We start from the raw sequence: 27107 nt of genomic DNA, 5'->3' as shown, positions 1-27107 counted from the left end.
AGGAATGCGGGTAAGCTACTACAAACAGCATAGTGAACGCATTATTGTGGGCAGGATAGATACGAAGCCCACACCTACTACAGTAGTAGAAGTTTATATGCCAACTAGCTCTGCAGATGACGAAGAAATTGAAGAAATGTATAATGATATAAAAGAAATTATTCAGATAGTGAATGGTGATGAAAATTTAATAGTCATGGGTGACTGGAATTCGGCAGTGGGAAAAGGGAGAGAAGGAAACGTAGTAGGTGAATATGGATTGAGGCTAAGAAATGAAAGAGGAACCCGCCTGGTAGAATTTTGCACAGAGCACAACTTAATCATAGCTAATACTTGGTTTAAAATTCATAAAAGAAGGTTGTATACATGGAAGAACCCTGGAGATACTAAAAGGTATCAGATAGATTATATAATGGTAAGATAGAGATTTAGGAAACAGGTTTTAAATTGTAAGACATTATCAGGGGCAGATGTGGACTCTGACCACAATCTATTGGTTATGACCTGTAGATTAAAACTGAAGAAACTGCAAAAAGGTGGGAAGTTTAGGACATGGGATCTGGATAAGCTGAAAGAACCAGAGTATATAGAGGGTCAATACAAGGGTGATGTACTTGAGGACAATATTATGGAAATGGAAGAGGATGTAGATGAAGACGAAATGGGAGATAAGATACTGCGTGAAGAGTTTGACAGAGCACTGAAAGACCTGAGTAGAAACAAGGCCCAGGAGTAGACAACATTCTATTAGAACTACTGACGGCCTTGGGAGAGCCAGTCCTGACAAAACTCTATCATCTGGTGAACAAGATGTATGAAACAGGCGAAATACCCGCAGACTTTAAGAAGAATATAATAATTCCAATCAAAAAGAAAGCAGGTGTTGACAGATGTGAAAATTAGCGAACTATCAGATAATAAGCCACAGCTGCAAAAAACTAACACGAATTCTTTACAGACGAGTGGAAAAACTAATAGAAGCCGACCTCAGGGAAGATCAGTTTGGATTCCGTAGAAATGTTGGAACACGTGAGGTAATACTGACCTTACGACTTATCTTAGAAGAAAGATTAAGGAAAGGCAAACCTACGTTTCTAGCATTCGTAGACTTAGAGAAAGCTTTTGACAACGTTGACTGGAATACTCTCTTTCAAATTCTGAAAGTGGCAGGGGTAAAATACAGGGAGCGAAAGGCTATTTACAATTTGTACAAAAACCAGATGGCAGTTATAAGAGTCGAGGGACATGAAAGGGAGGCAGTGGTTGGGAAGGGAGTAAGACAGGGTTGTAGCATCTCCCGATGTTATTCAAACTGTACATTGAGCAAGCAGTGAAGGAAACAAAAGAAAAATTCGGGGTAGGCATTAAAATCCATGGAGAAGAAATAAAAACTTTGAGGTTCGCCGATGACATCGTAATTCTGTCAGAGACAGCAAAGGACTTGGCAGAGCAGTTGAATGGAATGGATAGTGTCTTGGAAGGAGGATATAAGATGAACATCAACCATAGCAAAACGAGGATAATGGAATGTAGTCGAATTAAGTCGGGTGATGTTGAGAGAATTAGATTAGGAAATGAGGCACTTAAAGTAGTAAAGGAGTTTTGCTATTTGGGGAGAAAAATAACTGATGATGGTCGAAGTAGAGAGGATATAAAATGTAGACTGGCAATGGCCAGGAAAGCGTTTCTGAAGAAGAGAAATTTGTTAACATAGCGTATAGATTTAAGTGTCAGGAAGTCATCTCTGAAAGTATTTGTATGGAGTGTAGCCATGTATGGAAGCGAAACATGGACGATAAATAGTTTGGACAAGAAGAGAATAGAAGTTTTCGAAATGTGGTGCTACAGAAGAATGCTGAAGATTAGACGGGTAGATCACATAACTAATGAGGAAGTATTGAATAGGATTGGGGAGAAGAGAAGTTTGTGGCACAACTTGACCAGAAGAAGGGATCGGTTGGTAGGACATGTTTTGAGGCATCAAGGGATCACCAATTTAGTATTGGAGGGCAGTGTGGAGGGTAAAAATCGTAGAGGGAGACCAAGAGATGAATACACTAAGCAGATTCAGAAGGATGTAGGTTGCAGTAGGTACTGGGAGATGAAGAAGCTTGCACAGGATAGAGCTGCATCAAACCAGTCTCAGGACTGAAGACCACAACAACAACAACAACATTGTTCTCTCAATTTCACAAAAGAATTTGTAGGTATCATCAGGCATCACACAAAAAATTAAATGCATGTACTTTTTCTTGTATTATCTATTTCAGGCTCAGCACATCATTAGGAGTTTAGATTTAGTATCAAATCATCAGCAAATGATTTGAACTTAACATAATAACTCATCAAACAAACTGTGAGCACATTTCTGGTCCTGATCAGTTGACAGATTATTATGCAAAATATTGACATCGTCTGATGATGACTTGATAAAATGGCGAAAGTGGTATGATACCATTTGGATAAGATGTGGATGAAATTTATTGTATATCTCTGCTGTGGGTCTTCAAGTGTACATTCTCAGGTGTTTCGACAGATATTTGCAGTTTCGTTTTTGCAGTACGTATCCGGAGTCAGCCCAAACAAAAGCCGGCCTAAGTGGCCGAGCGGTTCTAGGCGCTTCAGTCTGGAACTGCGTCACTGCTACGGTTGCAGGTTTGAATCCTGCCTCGGGCATGGATGTGTGTGACGTCCTTAGGATAGTTAGGTTTAAGTAGTTCTAAGTTCTAGAGGACTGATTACCTCCGCTGTTAAGTCCCATAGTGCTTGGAGCCATTTGAACCCAAACAAAAACTGCTCACAATTCTTACTTAGGACACCAGGTGTCGATGAAAATTACAAACAGCACGACTTTTAAATCGGAATTTTGTGAGCCCATTAGATAGTTCGGTCCTAAGCTAGTGTAGTGCGTTATTCGTTTTATCTATATGTATTAACAGAAATAGTAAAGGCCAAAGAATAATCAGTACTCCAGCAGCGACTGCAAAACAGTAGCAGTCAGTGCAAGCCAGAGTGGTGCTATCGCTACTGGAACATTAGTTATTCTTCGTGTTTTACTAGCTGTATCGAATGGGCACTTAGAATTCCATTTTAAAAACCATTTTTTTTAAGGGAACCAAACCGACGCTTTCCATAGAACCTGGGAGTCGATTAAGGACATGATGAGCAATATATGTTTGAGCTGACTCCAGCCCCATGTTGCAAAAACGAAATTGCAAATTGATGCCGAAACATCATTGAAAACGTTCTTGATGGCTCTTGGGAGAGACACCCTAAATAACAAAAAAAAAATTAGGAAACGTCACTTAGTTTCGTCGGTTTCTGATACATGTTTAATGATTGATGCCATTTGTAGCTCCTTCAGCGTAATGACAAATAACAAGATAGCATTTATACCGTTCTAGAAGCGGATTCTTGCGTAGCTGTCTAACAAGAGCAGACGGAGATAATTTATAGTTGGCTAAAGATTAATTAAAGATTGCAATTCTGTCAGACCGCTTTTTTATCGAGTTGATCTCTGATATGGATTGCATGTTAGCGACATATGAGAGAATTATTAGCTTCGTGCTAGGGGAGCAAATTTTGCTTTGCGACTATCGAGATTTGTTTATCACCTTTGCGACAAAATAAGGTGCCAATTTTTGCGGGAGTTATGGAATATTTTCTAGTACGTAATATCTTTGTTGTCCCGTAGGATTTTGAGTAGGGTGTAGGATGTGATTGTGGTGTTGTTGATTCTGTTGTTTGAAAAGTACCATTACTGTCACAACCCAAAATATTAAAAAATGCCCTCCTTTTATAAAATTGAAATCAACAGAACGGAATGGGAAGTGCCAGAACGATACCAGATGCTTACTGCAGTAGGTTCAGGTGCCTATGGCCAAGTTTGGTATGTGCAGAAAAGAACTATTATGCTTTATAGTTGTATCAGTGTCTGTGCAATTAATGAAAGAATACCAGAGCTGAAATTTTCATAACTTTATTTAGGCTATCAAAGCTATTTTATCAGCGTTCAGTTGGCACTTTAGTTTTATTAGTACGGCGTCAAATAAAATGTCCAACTTAATGTCTGAGAGTTGTGCAAATTTAAGTTAAGAGTAATTTCGTCATGCTCAAAGTATATGCATATCCTTTCGCAGTTCAACAGTTTGCGTCTTTTCTACCCACATTCCATCCCTCTGATCCTTATCTATCTTTCGGCTCCTGTCACCTCCGCCTCCTCTAACCTTTCCTCGCTGTTTCACCTTTTCTGCCTCTCTCCGACCATCAACTCCATTCTCACAAATTTCATTTGCTTCAGAATTTCTACATGCTTTTCAGACACATTTCTTTGTGTGATCTCCAATGTATATGACTTGACTGTATCAGGAAGATGCTTGACACTCTTGAAATCATGGGGCGGTATCAAAAGAATGGGTGGCCTGCTATAAAATTCCCGAAACATTTTCACACTTTATTTGAATTTCACATGAAATAATACATGTACTATGATTGTCAATTGTATGTTGATTTGTTATTAGCGTATTAATAAGGCATAACATAAAAATCTGTCTTTTTAATTAATAGGAGCCTAGATATTTAGTTGTTCCAGTATTGCTCATGGCTTTATCAGTGATTCCTTTCCTACAACAATAGTAAATTTGACATTTTCCGGTCAATCCTATAAGGCTATCCAAGCAATACAACTGTTATTAGTGTAGGAATGTGCAATATCATTATTGCTCCATTTCAGTTTTTCTATTCACAAATGATCAATTTTAAAGAAAGTTGTTTTGTCCATGACGCAGCAATTTTGATTTTTGTACTATACAACCACTGTGCTATCGTACCTCATTTGTATGTGATTGCTAGGTATTTCATTCTGTGATAGCAGGATTTGTGGTCACTCTGACTCGATTTAAGTTGTATTTATTCCATCTTGTGGCAATTTAGGATTGAAACTCAGACTGTCCTTTACTGAAAGAGTTGTTAGTCACAATGAGAAGCCGGCTGTTGTGGCCAAGTGGTTGTTGGTGCTTCAGTCCAGAACTGCGCGACTGCCACGGTCACAGGTTCGAATCCTGCCTCGGGCATGGATGTGTGTGATGTCATTAGGTTAGGTGTAGGTAGTTCTAAGCTCTAGGGGACTGATGACCTCAGATGTTAAGTCCCATAGTGCTCAGAGGCATTTGAACCATTTTCTCAATGAGAGTGGATGGTGCTTCATAGTTCATATTATGATATTGTGGTTGCATGTAGCAAAATTATTATGTCTACACTGTACGTATGGTATTGGAGACCTGGGTATGTTAAAATTACATACTCATGAAACCACTGTTTTGATTTTGTCGTAACAACTATTGAGCTACCCCAAATTATATTGAGATTTAAAAGAAATTCAATAATTGTATTGTAAATTTGTAACTTCCATATTTTGTGGATCAAGAATAGAATTTATTGAGATTCGTTTCAAGTGATGTTTTTCAGACTCTGCATCGATGCCTCAGATAAAATTCCAAACCTCTGTGTAGAGTCTCTTGGAGTTAGGGCTTGTGATATTGTTGATGGTGACCCATCCATCAGTTGGGTTCTGAGCTCGGCAGCCCCATTGGTGCTATTCGAGAGGAATATGCTATGTTCCATTGCTGGGTTTCACCCTGTTCATTCTCTGATCATCGTACAATGCAAAAATAACACACACACACACACACACACACACACACACACACACACACACACACACACACACACAACAATCATCTATATGTCAGATATGTTTCCATAAAAATCTCGTGCTTCAAAAGAAAGGTGCCAGTGTGTGCAAAGGATCAGTAAAACCTCTCCAATTAGTGGCTTAATCTGTTCTTTGAGGTCTCCCAACCAATCCTGCTGCACAACTGTAAGTGAAGTTTTCATTTGTTGCTGTTTGTGTATTGCATGCAGAGAGACAATGGGGAGTTCCACTGTCACATACAGGGCAGTTGTACGGCATCTTTTTTTCTTTTCATAAAACACTTGAGTGTTACTGAATGTGAAAATTATATCTAAAGTAGGGCACATTATTTATTTTTCTTGCTATAAATTACTGTCTTGTACTTTTACATATTCTTGAAAACATGCTCTATACAGATGCCACATGCAGGACAATGCATGAAATACCTATACATGTAAAGAGTTAATAAAAAAATTCTGCTATTTGAAAAATACTACTGTAAGAAGACAATTTCCTCTTGAGAATATAGAGTGTCTCACATATAAATGAAATACTACTAAAATTTATGAATCCTGGAAATTAGTAAACAATTTATTTTTGTCACATGTATGGACTCTACACACATCTGGTAGGATGCAGGCATGTGATGGGATCAGTTAACTATATCCCAAGACTACACATGTTTAGTGTATGCAAGCTGTGAGGTCTACAGATGAAGGAAGTCGTTAGAGTACAGTTTCGAGAACAGTGTCATCAGTCTGACATTTATTTTGTAAAAACACCAACATAAACAAAACTTGGTATTTAAAATAACACTTTTTAAGATTGTTAGTTTCAGTTTAGTATGAAGTGAAAGCAGATAATACAAACAGTGACAATTAAATGTATCCCGTGAAGCAGAAGTGTCCATGCTTGTTTACAATTTCTCGTATTGCAATCTTACAAATCCATTATCATTGCAATAAATGCAGCCAGGGGGAACTGGCCACTTGAAGGTACCTGAGCTAATTTTGTGCACAACTTATATCTCGGTCCCTTGGGGATAGTTTTACAAGTCTCTCCAGGATATTTTTGTCCATTGTATGACGCAGTTACCCGGTCTCCAGCTGACCAGCTGTCATGTTGATTGTGCCTGCAGGAGTAAATTACATTGCAATCTAAGGAATATTATTCCTTCTTTATTTATTTCAATTGCATGAGACTGTAATACTCCTGCAGTTTCAGGAACATTTTTCCAAGGTTTCTCTTGTTCAATGCTTTTTTAATCGTCTCCTGGTCCACATTGAGCATGGTAGTATTTTTGCAAGCTTCAGAAGTCCTTGGCGGACTGTACAATTGTTGCTTTCTCACCCTGGGCCATGCTCTTCTGGCATACAAGATGCTTTGCATTTCCACCCACTCCATCCACTACATTTTTTCCCTATGAAGTGGCAAGATATTTCCAAGTAAATTTCTTGGAATGCTTCGCAAACAATAAGAAAAAAAAAAATAATCAAGAAGTCTGACCATGAGTCGATTTTTAAATTCTGAGGATGGGCCACCCCTCCAAATTACCACCTCTCCAGAATTAGATTTAAGTTCATTTTGGCAAATAGTATCATACAGTATATTCATAAAGACAAATATTGTGTCTCTGTCTTTCTGTGCATATTTGAACATATAAGTTTTACATTTTCCCTTGTAGAATTTGGCTGCAGTAAATAAAAGAATACTACTTCTAGGCCACAATGCACTCTGAATCTCATTTTGATACGTGCAGGAGTGTGACAGCAAAATCTACCTGAGGGCTACTCTCCCACTTTGTATTGTTTTATCCCTTTCAAAGACTGCATGTTGTATGCATTTTATGTTTACGTGATTCAGAATTTTAGGGAATTATCCTATGAGTACTTCAAACAATCCTCCCAAACACCCTTCCTCACAGAGGAGCTTAAACTTCATTTTTTCTCGAGTCTTTCCAAGTTATTTCTTTTTCAGGCTCACCTGGTGCCATAAGTTTACTCCCAGAACTACATGTGGAACATTTATTTTGTCAACAATTAGAATTTAAAATAGAATGACACAAATGGGACTTCAAAAAAGTCATCACTATAGTGGTATCGCAGACTCTTCAACTTCAGAATGAAATTCTCATGAATTTTACATTAGCATGGGTCAAGATGAGTAGACTTCAGAAGTAGAACATTTAGTGGTTTTGAGGAACAGAATTTTGAAAAGGCTATATGTAAATCTATACTACTCTCTTCCTTAAAGATTGCCAGATAATACATCTGCAAAATTTGTTTGTTTCTGTTTAACCAAAGGCACTTAGTCTCTTTTATCCCTGGGCAAAAGAAGAACACGACAACTTTGAATAACCTTTATTGCGATTAGAGGACATTTTCTTGTGCATTTCATTTGCAGGGGTCAGGCCAACTTTCTTCACAAGTCCTTCAACTACAGCTATGTTTTTCCAAGGGGATGTAGGAAGTGCCTGGATAGGCTTTGATAAAGCCTTGCCAAATATCTGAGGACATTCGTATGATGATATAATTGGCATTAGGATGTTCAGAAGAATAGCATTCTTCTTTTTCGTCCTCTGAAGGTGCTCTCGAACAAGCTCCTTCTTTTGAAGCTCCTAGAGTTCCATTTCTGTCATATGGTACATTCTTTATGTTTTAATTTTATTTATCTTTTTATTTCTTTCTTTCTGAAGCTGTGGATTTTCTTCTTTGTGCCGACTTCTCATTTTCCTCATTCTGGCTGCACTTGTGAGCGTCTTCTTTGATTGATCTGCTGCTTCTGTCAAAACGTAATCCAAATTAGATTTATGAACATCTTAAAATTAAATTATTTGCCAATGGCTGAAGCTAAATATGGATAGAAAGGAGTAAATTCATACTCTTACAGCATTGTTTAAGTAAAATTAGTATCCTTTACATACATTCATATGCATATGATGTCACATGTGGGACAAAAGTAAAATTAAGATATATCTAAACACGTAATTGAACTATTGTTGCCATATGTCAGTACTTCCACTCCGTCTTAGGAAACAAAGCCATCCCCTTTTTAACTTTTTCTCTGGATGCAATTTGAATCATAACCTCATTTTTGTCACATGCGTAACAACTGATTTTGGATGAACTCAAAATCATGTGGTCATAAGCTATAGGTATGTTAGTAAAATATGCATGCTGAGTATAGTTGTGCTTTCTATTATCAGAAACTAGAGCCACTTTCGGTGTTTCACACCCCAGGTGTGCAGCTGTATGACTTGAAGAAGATATACTAATTCAGCATGCACAAATCAGCTGATGGGCAGCCATCTTTAACATAATGCTGCCAACTCATAAAACGAAAATTCCTGAAGTATTATGTAGGTCACTGCTGTTGGTGCATTTCATTACTCTTTAATACAGTTTTTAACACTCAAAAATATATTTTTAAAGTATACATGTGGTTGCTGCTTTTCATGGAACACCCCAGTATAGCCTCTTTGTTCAGGTGAAGTGAGTATTTAATACAACCTGTTTTGGGATGGATTCAGTTCCTGGAATTAGAATAATGGCATGTAATTTCCAGTACCTTTAGTTTTGATCATTAATGGTTATCTAATTATTTTCATGTGTAGCTGCTTTTTCTCTCTTTACTGTTACTCCTATTGTGGATAAAACTCTACATCAGGGCTAGTGGCGTGCTTGTTTCATACATCGATGTTGTCTTTGCTGGTAGTGAGTTGTGATGGGAAGCAAAGGGGAGTGTCAGCGGCTGGGTCTACCTAGCCAAAGAGAGAACAGCAGACAGATGATTTATATGTGATGCCTTTTCTTTTGGACATTTCCGACTTTGACACGTCCGAAAGAACACACACGATTTTGACTCTGCAGGCATTATGAATTAGCCAGGACACAAAGGAACTCATGACATTAGCTGCCAGTGGCCATTGATTTAAATCAATGGGGAAAGTTGAAAATTTGTGCTAGGGTGGGATTCAGAGCCTGACTTCCTGTTTACCCAGTTCGGCACAAAATTTTCAACTTTCCACATTGATTTAAATCAGTGCCATTGCCAGCTAATGTCATTAATTGCTTTGTGTTTTGATTGACAGGCGGTGTGTTTAGAGGGATATTGTCACATTCTCATGGCAGTAGATCACAACCTCTGAAATGTAAACACATTGGGAAGGAACAGGTAAATATTATTTGAGACCTGAGATTATTAATTTAATGTAAGATGTACTGTTAGGGTATAACCTAACCACAACCTCATAATTTGTGATGTATACGGCAGAAACCAATGTATGTGAAAGTAAAGAAAGCTTCTGAGATGAAGTTTATTGCCTTGACCATGTGTATGTACATGGGTTACTAGTTCTGAGAGGACTAAGCTACCATCTTCAGATACACTTGAGTACAGGAGAGTAGAACATTAAAAAGTGTAGCTGTGTCTTCATGGCAAGACAGTGATACAAATGTGACATATCAAGAAGTGCTGCGTGTATCTGGTTTGGCTGTCAGCTACAAGTCACACACATGTGGCACTTCTTGATATGTCACACTTGTATGACTCTGTCTTGCCATGAAGACACAGCTATGTTATTGTAATATTCTGCCCAGTTTTTATTATGAACCCATTATGATGGTTGTTGTTGTTGTTGTCTTCAGTCCTGAGACTGGTTTGATGCAGCTCTCTATGCTACTCTATCCTGTGCAAGCTGCTTCATCTCCCAGTACCTACTGCAACCTACATCCTTCTGAATCTGCTTAGTGTACTCCTCTCGGTCTCCCTCTACGATTTTTACCCTCCACGCTGCCTTCCAATGCTAAATTTGTGATCCCTTGATGCCTCAAAACATGTCCTACCAACCGATCCCTTCTTCTAGTCAAGTTGTGCCACAAACTTCTCTTCTCCCCAATCCTATTCAATACCTCCTCATTAGTTACGTGATCTATCCACCTTATCTTCAGTATTCTTCTGTAGCACCATATTTCGAAAGCTTCTATGATGGTACAAACATAAATGTGTGGTTTAATGCACAGCATGATTTCATAACCTGTTCTCAGTGGATCTTAAGATGGCAACTTAAGCCTGTCAGAACTAGTAATCCTGTGTACACACACATGGTGAAGGCAATAAAAAACTTCATATCAGAAGTTTTATTTACATTGAATTAACTGATCACTATCCAGATGACAATGTCAGGTATTTATGAGAAGTGAAAGTGTTGCATTCTAACCCAAGCTAGGCCTTCGGATAAGATACTGATCAGTCTGTCACTACAGCCAGGTTTTTAAGCTTTCACATTCTTTGGCTTCGCCAACTCACAACGAAACTCACATTCCAATGTATCCTAAATCTCAGGCTGAGCTACAGATCAGTTTGTCGCCACAACGCTTTTTAGCTTTCACATTTGTTGGCTACACCAGCTCACAACCAAACTATTACATTCCAACTTTACCACAATGTTGTAATTCATGACATGCTTGGAAAAAAACTGTCACATTTGTGACAGTGAATTGCTGCTCCTTTAAATCACAGCTGTTTAAGCTGTGTTATTAGGTCCCAGCCTAACACAGTCTCATAATTCGTGACTCACCGGAAAAAAGTCTAAGAAGAGAATGGTTTCTATTTTGGCACTGTAAATTCATTGCCTCTTTCCTTTCCTCTCATTGGGTATGTGAAAGTATTATCCGATCAGCTACACAAACTGATTTTGCCAACTTGTGAGTAGTAGAGAAATGCTGCTGTGTCTTCCACAGGCTGTAATTTAGACTTTAGAACTCATTGTCCAATGTGGTCTATGGATATAATTTTTAAATACTCTCTCAGTATGACAAGGCCATACTCACAGGTTGGTAATATCTTTCACAAACCATAATACAAATGGGTATATTTTACCTGTAATGATGGAATTTTTACATGGTGTGTAGTAATTAGAGCACTGTTTTTGTATGTTGTGATTGATTTCTTTCTAGAGAGAAACATCAATGCATTTTCTTGCCACCATAGTGTGATATGTGTATTTTTTATCCACAAAGAATTAGTATTAATACCTAAATGGTTGTCCTGTGATTATTGAAACCTCAGTAACAAGACACATTGAGGATTTCAGCAACTCAAAATGGGTATTATTTGCAATCCAGCCTTGGTGTCAATTATTACTTTTTCTAACAGTAGTATGAATATTGTGACAGTGCTGTGGATGACATTGACAGAACTTCTTCTTCTCTCTATTCTCGTAAGTATTTCTCTGTCTCTATTAGGTTTGAAGGTCGTTCTTGTCATTCTTATTTCCAAGATATCCAATTTCATGGTGTGCCAAAGTTTCATGCTCAAGGTTACAATTGGGTGAATGGTGTATCTATGAAGACTGAAGCGACAGATGAAAATTCGTACCAAGCCTGGTGTCTCCTACTCACTAGGCAGATATGCTAACTATTATGCCACACTGGTACATTGGCTTTGCACAACTGTTCAAACTGCTCTAGCATGCGTCCCTCTTCCATCCAAATTCCCATTTACACCTCAGCCCACTAGATATTCCCGCTAAATTCAAGCAGCAGTGTAGAGGCTCTCCAACTGTATTGGAATAGTGCCTATGCATCAAACAAAATTGAGGATTCTCCTTGAAACTGGGCATAGGTGCTTTGATCAAATGCTGTTTGAGTTTAAGGGAAATACTATGTGGGTGGAGACACAAATTGGAATTTGGACTAAGGAGGTAGGCATCCGTGCAGTTGTGCAAAGCCACTGTGCCAGGGTGGCATAATGGTAAGTGCATCTACCTAATGAACAGGGGACCTGGGTTTGAAGCCTGGCCTGACACAAATTTTCAATCGTTACTTCAGTCTGCACATATACATCACACATAGATGTTTCAGATTTCAAAAGATCTCTGGAACCATTTTGTTTCATTTGAAAAATCCAGGATGGAATGTAACAACATTCTGGGAAGGAAAGTAACTACTCACCATACAGCGGAGATGCCAAGTTGCATATAGGCACAAGAAAAAGACACACACAATTAAAGCTTTCAGCCATTGGCCTTCATCAACAAATGCAACTCTCACACACACGACTGCAGTCTCAGGCAACTGAAGCCACACTACGAGCAGCAGCACCAGTGCATGATGGGCAATTGGGTGGGGTAAGGAGGAGATCGGGGCAGGGAGGGGGGGGGGGGATAGTGTGGTGGAAGTGGCGGACAGTGATGTGCTGCAGGTTACATGGAGGGCAGCGGAGGGGGAAGTAGCGGAAAAGGAGAGAAATAAAAAGATTGAGTCTAGTAGTGGAATGACAGCTGTATAGTGATGGAATGGGAACAGGGAAGGGGTTGCATGGGTGAGAACAGTGAGTAACGTAGGTTGAGGCCAGGAGGGTTACAGGAACATAACATGTATTGCAGAGAGAGTTCCCACCTGCGCAATTCAAGAAAGCTGGTGTTGGTGGGAAGGATCCATGTGGCACAGGCTGCGAAGCAGTCATTGAAGGATATCACGTTTAGCAGCGTGTTCAGAAACAGGGTGGTTCACTTGTTTCTTGGCTACAGTTTGACAGTGGCCATTCATGTGGACAGACTGCTTGTTGGTTGTCATGCCTGCATAGAATGCAGCACAGTGGTTGCAGATTAGTTTGTAGACCACATGACTGGTTTCACAGGTAGCCCTGCCTTTGATGGGATAGGTGATGTTAGTGACCAGACTGGAGTAGATGGTGGTGGGAAGGTGTATGGGACAGGTCTCACATCTAGGTCTGTAGGGGTATGAGCCAAGAGGTAAGGGTTTGGGAGCAGTAGTTGTGTAAGGATGGAAAAGTATATTGTGTAGGTTCAGTAGACAGCGGAATACCACTGTAGGAGGGGTAGGAAGGACAGTGGGCTGGACATTTCTCATTTCAGGGCACGACGAGAGGTAATTGAAACCCTGGTGGAGTATGTAATTCAGGCATCAGTAGTCACGAGCAGAACACCATGTGGTAAAGGGGCAGGAACTGTGGATAGTTGGTGGAGGAAATGGTTGTTATCTTTTATATAGAGGGTAGGTTCTGGGTAATAGGTTGACGGTGTTGGTCTATGAGAGCAGATATTCTCTCATTGGGAGCACAGTAACTGGACACAATGAGGCGTTCTGGGTGGTTAGGTTTACGGACTTTAGGAAGCATGTGAATTGGGCAGGGGCAGCAGGCCTGAAAACTGGTCTTTCTTCCATTTGCCTTGCCTCCTTTAATTAAGGACCAGTTTAGTACTAGTGGTGACCTAGATGCAAGACCTGCCCCATACATTGTCCCACCACCACCTACTCTAGTCCGGTCACTAACATCACCTATCCCATCAAAGGCAGGGCTACCTGTGAAACCAGTCATGTGGTCTACAAGCTGAGCTGCAACCACTGTGCTGCATTCTATGTAAGCATGACAACCAACAAGCTGTCTGTCCACATGAATGGCCCTGACAAACTGTGGCCAAGAAACAAGTGAACCACTCTCTTGCTGAACTTACTGCCAGATATGACATCCTTCATTTCAATGGCTGCTTCTCAGCCTGTGCCATATGGATCCTTCCCATTAACATCAACTTTTCTGAATTGCGCAGGTGGGAACTTTCCCTGCAATATATCCTACGTTCCCGTAACCACCCTGGCCTCAACCTTCGTTAGTCACTGTCCTTACCTATCCGATCCCTTCCCTGTTCCCACTCCAGCACTCATTCATTCAATCATTCATTCATTCATTCATTCATTCATTCCTGTTTCCAGCCAGCATTTGCAAAAAATAGCAGCTGTGATAGCTTTGTCATTTCCTTCGTAAACATTTTGTATTGAGCACGGTTTTTCCAGTGTCCAGGATGGGGCATACAAGTAGGTGGCCTGGATCTTCTTCAGCCCCGCAGTTGCAAGAGATGTCTGCAGTTGCTGGAAGGATTCCCCAATTCGTCAAATTGGCCTTGTATCAGGCGGACGCCCACTCTTAGGCTGTTGAGGAACTTCCATACAGGCTATTGTAGGTTTGCACCGGGAGCTAGTTCTTTTGGTGGTACATCTATGGGCAGTGAGCTCTTCCATGTTGCAAGACGAATTGTCTCCACTGGCACAGTCCTAGCAAGGAAACTCTTGTGGGATTGCAGCAGTGGCCCTCTGGATATTGGGTGAGGTTATTCCAATAATTGGACTGGTGTTGGCTTCAAGCATGCTGATATCATCCTTGCAGTATTGTTGACCGCAATATTGACTTGCTTAGTATGAGCCACATGGGAGCAGCATACGCAGTGACTGATACACAAAGCGCAGGTTCAGATTTCCTTGCGAGGTGCGGATTGACTCCTCAGCTGTTGCCAATCACCTTCAATCACCTTCTTAAGTATCCCACTGCGAGCAATGACTTCATGTTTAGACATTGCTGCCTGTACGCTAGAGCCCTGTCCAGTGTGACACTGGGGTAGACTGGTGTTGGGCAATTTTTCAGTTGCTCTCCTCGCCATGTGATGTCAGGCTTTTGCTGCACTTCCCTGTTTCGTGAGTAAAAGGCACTCACTTGAGTTTTACTGGGATTGGGCTTGAGGTGGTTGGCATCATAGTACTTGGAGAGTTCATCCATTGCTAGAGACAGTTTTCCCTCTACTTCCTTGGGCATAGATGAAAGAGAGTAGTACTTGCTGGTATTGGCTGATCATTTATGTATGTATTGTACAGTACTGGAGCAAGCACACTGCCTTGGGGAAGTCTGTTCTTCTGCATTCACCATCTACTCCTCTTACCCTGTAATGAACCTAGAATTTTCTGTTCTGAAGGATGGTACTAATAAGGGATGTTAGTTGGTAGTCCTTAGTAAGGTTATACAATTTCTCTAACAATTCCTTATGCTTCACAATGTCTTATGCAGCTGTTAGATCAACAAAAGTGACTCCAATAGTCTCACCATGTTCAAAACCATCTTTAATGTGCTGGGTTAGTTTCAAGATCTGACTACAGCATGATTTGCCAGCATAAAAGCGAGTTGTTGTGGGATAAACTTCACTTAGACAGTGGCACTGCTTCAACTAAGTACCAGCACTACACAGCCGTCATTCCACCACCACACCCAGTCTTTTTATTTCTCTCCTTTTCCACTACTCCCCCCCCCCCCCCCCACACCACACCCTCCATCTCTCCCCCACTCTCCATGTAACTTGCAGCAGTTCAATGTCCACCACCCCCACAACACTATCCCACCCTCTCCCTGCCCCAGCCTCCTCCTTACCTCCAATGAGTTGCCACTCCCGTCGTACACTGGTGTTGCTACTCGCAGTGTGGTTTCAGTTGCCTGAGACTACAGTTTTGTGTGTGTGTGTGGGGGGGGGGGGGCGGTGGGGGAGGCGGGGGGAGCAGCAGGCCTGAAAAATAGTCTTCTTCCATTTGCCTTGTCTCCTTTGAATTAAGGACGAGTTCAGTAAAAGTGGTGAATTAAACTCCCAGGTGTCGGAATTTATTCCATATTTTAACCTTAGTCCACTATCAGACAAAGTAGTCCATCACATTACCAAACACACACACACACACACACACACACACACACACACACACACACACACACACAGAGAGAGAGAGAGAGAGAGAGAGAGAGAGAGAGAGAGAGAGTCTGTCATTCATTGGTCCATAATTTCACTTTTGCAGCATGCTGCATAATATTTCCTGTCATACTTTTAAGTTTATCTTTGTCTTAGTTCAACACTCACAATGGTTTTCCATGTTTACTCACAGATCACAATGTCTTTTCAACTCTACTCTGTTGCAGTGGTTCTGTCTGTGTTCTTGATGACACTTTCCAGCCTTAGATTGAGTAAACTTATGCATCACTGCACCTGAGCTTGCAATTCATTGGAAACCTCTGACTTACCTCTTCACCTGCCACCAATTATGTTAGTTTAATCAGCACTTTGAGTGCTTGAAACATTTTCATGATAACTGCAAAGGCGCTTTTGGTGGGTTATATCATTTGTATCTTTAAAGGCAGTGAAAAGTTTGTGCAAGTCCTTGTGATGTTCAACACATCTTTTCCATGGGAAAAAAATATGTATGTCTTGTCAGGAGACTGATTGGTTCTTTCATTTTGTACAATCGAAATTTTCATTGACACAGGCCCCCCATGAACCATGGACCTTGCCGTTGGTGGGGAGGCTTGCGTGCCTCAGCGATACAGATGGCCGTACCGTAGGTGCGACCTCAACGGAGGGGTATCTGTTGAGAGGCCAGACAAACGTGGTTCCTGAAGAGGGGCAGCAGCCTTTTCAGTAGTTGCAGGGGCAACAGTCTGGATGATTGACTGACCTGGCCTTGCAACATCAACCAAAACGGCCTTGCTGTGTTGGTACTGCGAATGGCTGAAAGCAAGGGGAAACTACAGCCGTAATTTTTCCCGAGGACATGCAGCTTTACTGTATGATTAAATGATGATGGCGTCCTCTTGGGTAAAATATTCTGGAGGTAAAATAGTCCCCCATTCGGATCTCCGGGCGGGGACTACTCAGGAGGACGTCGTTATCAGGAGAAAGAAAACTGGCGTTCTACGGATCGGAGCGTGGAATGTCAGATCCCTTAATCGGGCAGGTAGGTTAGAAAATTTAAAAAGGGAAATGGATAGGTTAAAGTTAGATATAGTGGGAATTAGTGAAGTTCGGTGGCAGGAGGAACAAGACTTTTGGTCAGGTGAATACAGGGGTATAAATACAAAATCAAATAGGGGTAATGCAGGAGTAGGTTTAATAATGAATAAAAAAAATAGGAGTGCGGGTAAGCTACTACAAACAGCATAGTGAACGCATTATTGTGGCCAAGATAGACACAAAGCCCATGCCTACTACAGTAGTAAAAGTTTATATGCCAACTAGCTCTGCAGATGATGAAGAAATTGATGAAATGTATGATGAGATAAAAGAAATTATTCAGGTAGTGAAGGGAGACGAAAATTTAATAGTCATGGGTGACTGGAATTCGTCAGTAGGAAAAGGGAGAGAAGGAAACATAGTAGGTGATTATGGATTGGGGCTAAGAAATGATAGAGGAAGCCGCCTGGTAGAATTTTGCACAGAGCATAACGTAATCATAACTAACACTTCGTTCAAGAATCATAAAAGAAGGTTGTATACATGGAAGAATCCTGGAGATGCTAAAAGGTATCAGATAGATTATATAATGGTAAGACAGAGATTTAGGAACCAGGTTTTAAATTGTAGGACATTACCAGGAGCAGATGTGGACTCTGACCACAATCTATTGGTTATGACCTGTAGGTTAAAACTGAAGAAACTGCAAAAAGGTGGGAATTTAAGGACATGTGATCTGGATAAGCTGAAAGAACCAGAGATTGTACAGAGTTTCAAGGAGAGAATAAGGGAACAAGTGACAGGAATGGGGGAAAGAAACACAGTAGAAAAAGAATGGGTAGCTCTGAGGGATGAAGTAGTGAAGGGAGCAGAGGATAAAGTAGGTAAAAAGATGAGGGCTAGTAGAAATCCTTGGGTAACAGAGGAAATATTGAATTTAATTGATGAAAGGAGAAAATACAAAAATGCAGTAAATGAAACAGGCAAAAAGGAATACAAATGTCTCAAAAATGAGATCGACAGGAAGTGCAAAATGGCTAGGCAGGGATGGCTAGAGAACAAATGTAAGGATGTAGAAGCTTATCTCACTAGGGGTAAGATAGATGCTGCATACAGAAAAATTAAAGAGACCTTTGGAGAGAAGAGAACCACGTGTATGAATATCAAGAGCTCAGATGGCAACCCAGTTCTAAGCAAAGAAGGGAAGGCAGAAAGGTGGAAGGAGTATATAGAAGGTTTATACAAGGGCAATGTACTTGAGGACAATATTATGGAAATGGAAGAGGATGTAGGTGAAGACGAAATGGGAGATAAGATACTGCGTGAAGAGTTTGACAGAGCACTGAAAGACCTGAGTCGAAACAAGGCGCCCGGAGTAGACAACATTCCATTAGAACTACTGACGGCCTTGGGAGAGCCAGTCATGACAAAACTCTACCAGCTGGTAAGCAAGATGTATGAGACAGGCGAAATACCCTCAGACTTCAAGAAGAATATAATAATTCCAATCCCAAAGAAAGCAGGTGCTGACAGATTTGAAAATTACCTAACTATCAGTTTAGTAAGTCACAGCTGCAAAATACTAGCGCGAATTCTTTACAGATGGATGGAAAAACTGGTAGATGCGTACCTCGGGGAGGATCAGTTTGGATTCCGTAGAAATGTTGGAACACGTGAGGCAATACTGACCTTACGACTTATCCTAGAAGAAAGATTAAGGAAAGGCAAACCTACGTTTCTAGCATTTGTAGACTTAGAGAAAGCTTTTGATAATGTTGACTGGAATACTCTCTTTCAAATTCTGAAAGTGGCAGGGGTAAATACAGGGAGCGAAAGGCTATTTACAATTTGTACAGAAACCAGATGGCAGTTATTAGAGTCGAGGGGCATGAAAGGGAAGCAGTGGTTGGGAAAGGAGTGAGACAGGGTTGTAGCCTGTCCCCGATGTTATTCAATCTGTATATTGAGCAAGCAGTAAAGGAAACAAAAGAAAAATTTGGAGTAGGTATTAAAATTCGTGGAGAAGAAGTAAAAACTTTGAGGTTCGCCGATGACATTGTAATTCTGTCAGAGACGGCAAAGGACTTGGAAGAGCAGTTGAACGGAATGGACAGTGTCTTGAAAGGAGGATATAAGATGAACATCAACAAAAGCAAAATGAGGATAATGGAATGTAACCAAATTAAATCGGGTGATTTGAGGGAATTAGATTAGGAAATGAGGCACTTAAAGTAGTAAAGGAGTTTTGCTATTTAGGAAGTAAAATAACTGATGATGGTCGAAGTAGAGAGGATATAAAATGTAGACTGGCAATGGCCAGGAAAGCGTTCCTGAAGAAGAGAAATTTTTCAACATCGAATATAGATTTATGTATCAGGAAGTCGTTTCTGAAAGTATTTCTTTGGAGTGTAGCAATGTATGGAACTGAAACATGACGATAACTAGTTTGGACAAGAAGAGAATAGAAGTTTTCGAAATGTGGTGCTACAGAAGAATGCTGAAGATAAGATGGATAGATCATGTAACTAATGAGGAGGTATTTAATAGGATTGGGGAGAAGAGAAGCTTGTGGCACAACTTGACTAGAAGAAGGGATCGGTTAGTAGGACATGTTTTGAGGCATCAAGGGATCACAAATTTAGCATTGGAGGGCAGCGTGGAGGGTAAAAATCGTAGAGGGAGACCAAGAGATGAATACACTAAGCAGTTTCAGAAGGATGTAGGTTGCAGTAGGTACTGGGAGATGAAGCAGCTTGCACAGGATAGAGTAGCATGGAGAGCTGCATCAAACCAGTCTCAGGACTGAAGACAACAATAACAACAACAACAACAACAGGCACACAAACATTTTCTACTGTTAACCATTAGAAGCACTACCTGAAGCCAATCCTGATGTGCTTCAGTTCTGATGGTGCCACTGGTGACCAGTACCAGCAACAGCAGTATAAGACTTTTGTACAATTGTGTCAATAAAAAGATTAGATGTACTAACTTTTCCCATAGCTTCCTTCAAATAAATGTGTCATTTACAAATAACTACAAGAGAGGAGTGTGATGATTACATATGCCTCCATAATGCACCCAAATGATACACAAGGTGGTCAGCACTCCATGTTTTCAGTTAATACTCATTGTTCGTACCTTGCAGACGCGTGTTGGGTAGTTACCAGGATGTTCTATGTACATTTTCCAAGTGTGATTAACAAAATCATAGAGAGTATTTTACATGCCGTAGTAAGGTGGAATTACCACTGTAGTTGTAACAGTATGTCTTTAGTCCTTTTCATTCTTAATGAACCCATTCGAATTTAGGGAAATATTAAAAGTATGTCTCACAGGAGTGAAAGGAGACAAAGTTAGTTACTAACATGTTTCATGTTCTGTTCTCACCTCTCTGCTTTATGGCACATATGTGGGTATTATTCTTTTGGGCTCTGGAAAATAAAATCAGTGATCACACATCCGTTTCATGGGCATTAAAGACAATGCTATTTTTTACTTGCCCTCCTCATCGTCTTCACCCTTCACGCTTCCCCCACCTCCGGCCCCCCTGCCCTTTCCCCAGAGACCATCTAAAGAATACGTACCTTTTAAATTAAACAGATGAAATGCATCCATAGGAAAAAGATAGGCATTAGCAATTGATTTCTCCTTCTGCTTCTGTGGACACTGTTCAATTTGGAACAGAGTAAGTCTTGTGTTCAAATGACCACCCACTTTTCTTTATTGAGCTGTGATGGAAAGGGATCATCATAAAACGCAAAACTGCTTAGCTAGGCATACTGGATTCTGTATAGGCAGATTCCTGTATTTCAGCATAAAGATTGTACCTGGTGTGTGGCAGGTTATATTGAGGCTTTGACAGATTAAGCCATTATTGCATACATTCCAAAATCATTCGGACATTTCAGAATACATCTTGTTGATAGTTGGAGCAAGGAGTAAACCTTGCCAATCAGAGATAAGTATGTGCATCTATGAATTGTTTCAAGTGGAGTCAGTTAATAAGAAACCCTGCAGCTTTTAGGGTTATGAAGACAAAATTACATCATAAAAGACCAAGAAGATGTGGTAGAGGTAATTCTTAAACTATTCTACATGTTCTAGATAAGCTAGACTTTCGTTTATGTTGTGTTATGTTATTTGTCGTGTCAGTATAAGGTTCATTAAAGAAATAACCTAGTGTTGTATCACGTTTGTTGGCTTAGCCAACTCCCAGCCAGTTGTCTCTCAACTAACACAGACCTCAAGCTGTGCTACAGATCAGTCCTGCCAACTCAGTCTTAAAAAGAAATCTGATGGTGACATCACTGGTCCAATTTCTCATCCTTCCATCTGGGTTTTGTATAGTTTCCTAAATTGATTGAGATGGATTCTGAAATACGTGCTTTGAAAGATACATGCCTAATTTTTCACCACCCTTTTTACAACTGGGTTTCTACTCATCTCTAATGACTTTATTGACAGTAATACATTAAACTGTAATCTTGCATTCTTCCTCTGCCAGAATCTGTGTATCATCCTTGGACAGCTTCAGAGCTAGGCAAAATACAGTAATTCATGTATGCCTTCCACATTCTAAAGCCACTTGGGTTTTGCTTGAGTGTGTGAGACAAGTTTCATGTTGGATATAGCTTGATTCCAATGGTGCTAATATTGATCCACATTCTGAGAGCTTGTCAAAACCATGAGATTCTCTGTAGCTATAGTAATGTTGGTTTGGCTACCTAAAACGGGAGGGGGGGGGGGGGGGTGGGAGGAGGAGGAGCTTGGGAAGAATGATAGCCATGAATGAATACTCATCATATTTGTTTTGTTCACTGTAAGATTTGACTATATTTTTCTCCATCTGATACTTGACTCTTTTGCTAATGATTAGGAACAAAATCTTTAGTTTTGGGTTCCATCTTATTGGTGGTGGTTGTTGTTCCCCCCCCCCCGCCCCCCCCCCCCCCCCCCGACCCACCCACTCCCCCTCCCGTTTGGAATAACCTTACTGTACTGCCTTGAGGTGTAATGTAATATGCTTTAGTAGTTTAATGGATTGGGCTTCCAAAGATACTTACTCATTTTACTCTACTCTATTCTTCTCTTGTGGCATATTACTTGGACTGGTAGGTGATGTCAAGTGCTGTCGCACATTTTAATGTGAGGGAGTATTGATCCTCAAATGTGTGTTAAAACACTTAATCTGTTTTTATATGGCTGCTAACAGTGTTTCACCCTCTGTTAAAAGTTTGTAGAGTGTAGTTGATTTTTCTGTTAAACATCCAGCCATTTTCAACTACATTATATCAAATGAAGTTCATAATATTTGGTTGGAAGAGTGGCCCAAAAAGAGTGGATTTTAATCTTTTATCTGAGTAAACAATCCATGTAGTTTTTAAGCAACCACATCACATTTTAAACCTAACTGGATTATGTATGGTGGATACCACTCTAAAGGTTGTGAAATTTAGCCAATTTAAAACTTCTTCATCAGTTTTCTGACTGAAACTTCCTGACAGATTAAAACTGTGTGCCCGACCGAGACTCGAACTCGGGACCTTTGCCTTTCGCGGGCAAGTGCTCTACCAACTGAGCTACCGAAGCACGACTCACGTCCGGTACTCACAGCTTTACTTCTGCCAGTATCCGTCTCCTACCTTAAGCCATGTCTCCGCAATATCCTTTCTTTCAGGAGTGCTAGTTCTGCAAGTTTCGCAGAAGAGCTTCTGTAAAGTTTGGAAGGTAGGAGACGGATACTGGCAGAAGTAAAGCTGTGAGTACCGGACGTGAGTCGTGCTTCGGTAGCTCAGTTGGTAGAGCACTTGCCCGCGAAAGGCAAAGGTCCCGAGTTCGAGTCTCGGCCGGGCACACAGTTTTAATCTGTCAGGAAGTTTCATATCAGCGCACACTCCGCTGCAGAGTGAAAATCTCATTCTGGAAACATCCCCCAGGCTGTGGCTAAGCCATGTCTCCGCAATATCCTTTCTTTCAGGAGTGCTAGTTCTGCAAGTTTCGCAGAAGAGCTTCTGTAAAGTTTGGAAGGTAGGAGACGGATACTGGCAGAAGTAAAGCTGTGAGTACCGGACGTGAGTCGTGCTTCGGTAGCTCAGTTGGTAGAGCACTTGCCCGCGAAAGGCAAAGGTCCTGAGTTCGAGTCTCGGTCGGGCACACAGTTTTAATCTGTCAGGAAGTTTCATATCAGCGCACACTCCGCTGCAGAGTGAAAATCTCATTCTGGAAACATCCCCCAGGCTGTGGCTAAGCCATGTCTCCGCAATATCCTTTCTTTCAGGAGTGCTAGTTCTGCAAGTTTCGCAGAAGAGCTTCTGTAAAGTTTGGAAGGTAGGAGACAGATACTGGCAGAAGTAAAGCTGTGAGTACCGGACGTGAGTCGTGCTTCGGTAGCTCAGTTGGTAGAGCACTTGCCCGCGAAAGGCAAAGGTCCCGAGTTCGAGTCTCGGTCGGGCACACAGTTTTAATCTGTCAGGAAGTTTCATATCAGCGCACACTCCGCTGCAGAGTGAAAATCTCATTCTGGAAACATCCCCCAGGCTGTGGCTAAGCCATGTCTCCGCAATATCCTTTCTTTCAGGAGTGCTAGTTCTGCAAGTTTCGCAGAAGAGCTTCTGTAAAGTTTGGAAGGTAGGAGACGGATACTGGCAGAAGTAAAGCTGTGAGTACCGGACGTGAGTCGTGCTTCGGTAGCTCAGTTGGTAGAGCACTTGCCCGCGAAAGGCAAAGGTCCCGAGTTCGAGTCTCGGTCGGGCACACAGTTTTAATCTGTCAGGAAGTTTCATATCAGCGCACACTCCGCTGCAGAGTGAAAATCTCATTCTGGAGTTTTCTGACTGGTTTCAACCACCATGGACCCAACTTAAAATGGCCGTTCTCAAATTTCAGATCCAAGAACAAAGTGCATAATGTCTTGGTCGTATTTGAATAGCCTTCTGTAACCTTTGCAAAGCATTTATCAGTTCCAAAACAGGCTAAGGCAGTATTAGTCACAAATTGCGAAGAATCATCTACCTGAACTATTTAGATGATCCCCATCATGAGAGCTGCTGTGCTAAGGCTAGGGTGCCATATTTTGCGATACAATGACACCAGATCATTACTAGAACTACTTAGAAAATATTATTACTGTTGCTGTTGTTGCCAATGTTCTTGCTTATCTATTTTTTGAGCTGCTATTGGGGAACAGCCATTATAATAATAATCCATACTAAACAATTCTTTGTGGTGCTGGGCTGAGCATATATGAATTTAATGACCCAGGGTTGGAATGAATATTCACTCCACTGAGACTAGGTGCCCAGATTGAATTTTTACACTACAGTGTTCATACTCAAAATTACATTTTTGCAGGTATATTTTCCTGAGTTGTGTGTGTGTTTTTTATTACTATATGTACTAACAGGGTATGAGCAACGCTTTACTCTCAACTGATACACTATTGTGATAGCGTGACTAAGATTTTGTCTACTGAATACATTCATAATGAGTTCCATGTCAAGTGTCATTTTAGAAATCATCCCCACCTTACAACTTAAGATTCCTTGTTATAGGTAATTGTACAACATTGTAGCTCTCAGTATGCAGTACATACTTCTTGGAGTTCTTTTAGTCAAATGTGTTGAAACTTTGTGATGAAAATGTGAAAGTTTTTGTCATGGTTGGGTGATGGTACATGAGAGTTAGTGCATTAGTCTTGATGGTTTATCATATAGAAGATAAAGGTGTTTTGATATAGTATCTTGCCACACTTATTGTGGCAAAGTGACATTTGGTAAAGGTTTTAAAAGAAGCATGAAACATTGACAGATGAAAACCGTATGATAGCCCAAGACTCGAATCAACAATTCTCTTACCATCTGAGCAGTACAAGCACATCTCATGGTCCACTGCAGCATCTTTAATTCTGTCAGTAACTTTTCAGCTACTTCCCAAACACACTGTTGAGTAACTTCATGACAGGGTAAAACTGTGTAGCAGACCAAAACCCAAACTTGAAACCTTGCATTTTGTGATCAATGCTCTAACCAACAAATCATAGATTGTACCTAAGCCATTCTCAGTGTTGGCCTTTCATCCAGGCATGGTAGTCAAACAGTGTTAGTTAGAGCATTGCTCACAAAAGGTAAGGTTTCAGATTTGAGTTTTGGTCTGGTACACAGTTTTAATCTATCAGGAAGTTACTCAACAGTTCACACTGTGTTACGGGTTGAAAATTCCATTTTGAAAGTTTTCACGCATTAGGCTATATCACCAACTGTACTTCTAGAACAAAGTTGCTAATTTCAGAGAAAAATACTTGACACAATGTTATTTGCAAAGTTGGTTGTAATTTGTATTTGCAGCACCAAATTGTCAGATATTTGGTCACACTAATTGCCCTGTGTTGTCGGTTGGTGTTCTTCGTCAGCTAAGTGTCATATTAGTAATAATCGAGGTTAAAGACTTGACTGTCAGGTCATTGGAAATTTTTCCAGGCACTTGATAGAACTTTGATGTCTAGCAGAGAGAGTGGGGGAGGGGGGGGGGGCTCTCATAACTTGCTAGGAGAATGCTGTTATACACCACTTCAAATGAGACTTTGCTTGGGTTATGGATTATTCTTTAGACCTGGCTGAGAATAAATCAGAATCATGTTTAGTTAAAGTACCCAGTGACCCACTGGAAAGATGCTATAGTTGTGTCAGAGTATGAATTACATGTATTGAGTAGGCTAATCACATGTTATCTTTCATGTTTGTATGTGAGTTTATTTTTACTGTGTATTTAGTGATAAGTGAGATAGTCTCCCCATGTAGATACTGCTTATCCATCAGGCTTATTGCGTTATGCCTCCTGACTCGCATTTCCAATCTGAATACTTGCTACATATCTTGTTTTGTTTTACCAGAGTTATATATACCCATTTCTCAGTGTGAAAAATGTATGAAGTATTGAAACAGTACTAGCTGGGGCACTCTTTGAGATACCAAAAACTTCATTATAATAGTTTAAAAGTGATGAAGTTGCAGGAGTGTAAAAAATTTAAAAACTGTAATACTCATTAGACTTAGTTTACACTTGCCACACAATTGTGTATCTCAAAACAGTTACACTGTTAATACTTCATTATTTACACATGTTGACATGACTCCTTAGTGACCACACTATTTTTCTCTGATTGTTTGGCCAGTAGGTCTAAGCTCTTTGGTTGAGAGCTGAGGGTAAAAGATGTGAGAGCTAAGAAAAGTGATGAATGAAACAGCAAAGTGAAGCAAATGTTGCTAAAAGTCTGGGTCAAAACAAGCTATAAATATAAAGTCCATTTGAACTGCCTGATTTGTGCACATTTGTATCTGTAAATCTGCATTAGCAACATTACTTACCAGTTTCTTCAGTCTAGGTACCAGGCTTAGATAGAAAGGGGTGAGGAATTATAGCTTGTACAGAGGCATACAGACAGTTGTTTTTCCCAGGTTGATGTCCTTACTGACTGGACATGGAGTTTGTATTTTGCGTGATATTATGTTTTATTTATCTCTTTTAAATTCTTTATAATTATTTACATTTTTCTGAAACAAAAGATGCAAGGAAGGGGGAGGACTGAAGACTTTTGAAAGAGGGGTCTGCAGGAATCTGTCTGTCATGCATGGTGCATTGCTGTTTTTTGGTTCAAGATGATGATGGAGCTAACAGTTGCACTACCCCAGAATGTAGTCCCATATTTAAGAATTCTGTGGAACTGGGCAAAGTATGCAGTTGAAACAGTGTGGAATCTTGCTTTGTGTGAAAGTAAATTTAGGTGGAAGCATACTCTTTTTCAGTGTCACATTTGCTTTTGTTAAGTGTATTTACCATTCAAAATCATGTTGAAGCCAT

General features: G+C 40.5%; 1 protein-coding gene and 4 non-coding genes across 6 annotated transcripts in view; 4 read left to right on the top strand and 1 right to left on the bottom strand.

Annotated features, from left to right (window-relative positions):
• Positions 1-3633: 3633 nt before the first annotated feature.
• LOC126365804 (mitogen-activated protein kinase p38b) overlaps positions 3634-27107 on the top strand; it is a 110795-nt gene continuing 87321 nt past the window's right edge. For both annotated transcript variants that reach the window (XM_050008386.1, XM_050008385.1), the window contains exon 1: positions 3634-3889. In XM_050008386.1, coding sequence (XP_049864343.1) covers positions 3786-3889 — 104 coding nt within the window. In that variant the 5' untranslated portion in view covers positions 3634-3785. The remainder of the gene's footprint in view (positions 3890-27107) is intronic.
• Trnas-cga (transfer RNA serine (anticodon CGA)) lies at positions 22768-22842 on the bottom strand. The gene has a single exon. It is a non-coding gene; the product is annotated as a tRNA-Ser (tRNA).
• Trnas-cga (transfer RNA serine (anticodon CGA)) lies at positions 23032-23106 on the top strand. The gene has a single exon. It is a non-coding gene; the product is annotated as a tRNA-Ser (tRNA).
• Positions 23632-23706, top strand: Trnas-cga (transfer RNA serine (anticodon CGA)). The gene has a single exon. It is a non-coding gene; the product is annotated as a tRNA-Ser (tRNA).
• Positions 23932-24006, top strand: Trnas-cga (transfer RNA serine (anticodon CGA)). Its single transcript has one exon. It is a non-coding gene; the product is annotated as a tRNA-Ser (tRNA).

This window comes from Schistocerca gregaria, chromosome 4, assembly GCF_023897955.1.
Source record: "Schistocerca gregaria isolate iqSchGreg1 chromosome 4, iqSchGreg1.2, whole genome shotgun sequence".
NCBI classification, from domain to species: domain Eukaryota; kingdom Metazoa; phylum Arthropoda; class Insecta; order Orthoptera; family Acrididae; genus Schistocerca; species Schistocerca gregaria.
This window is presented reverse-complemented; position numbering and strand designations above follow the sequence as displayed.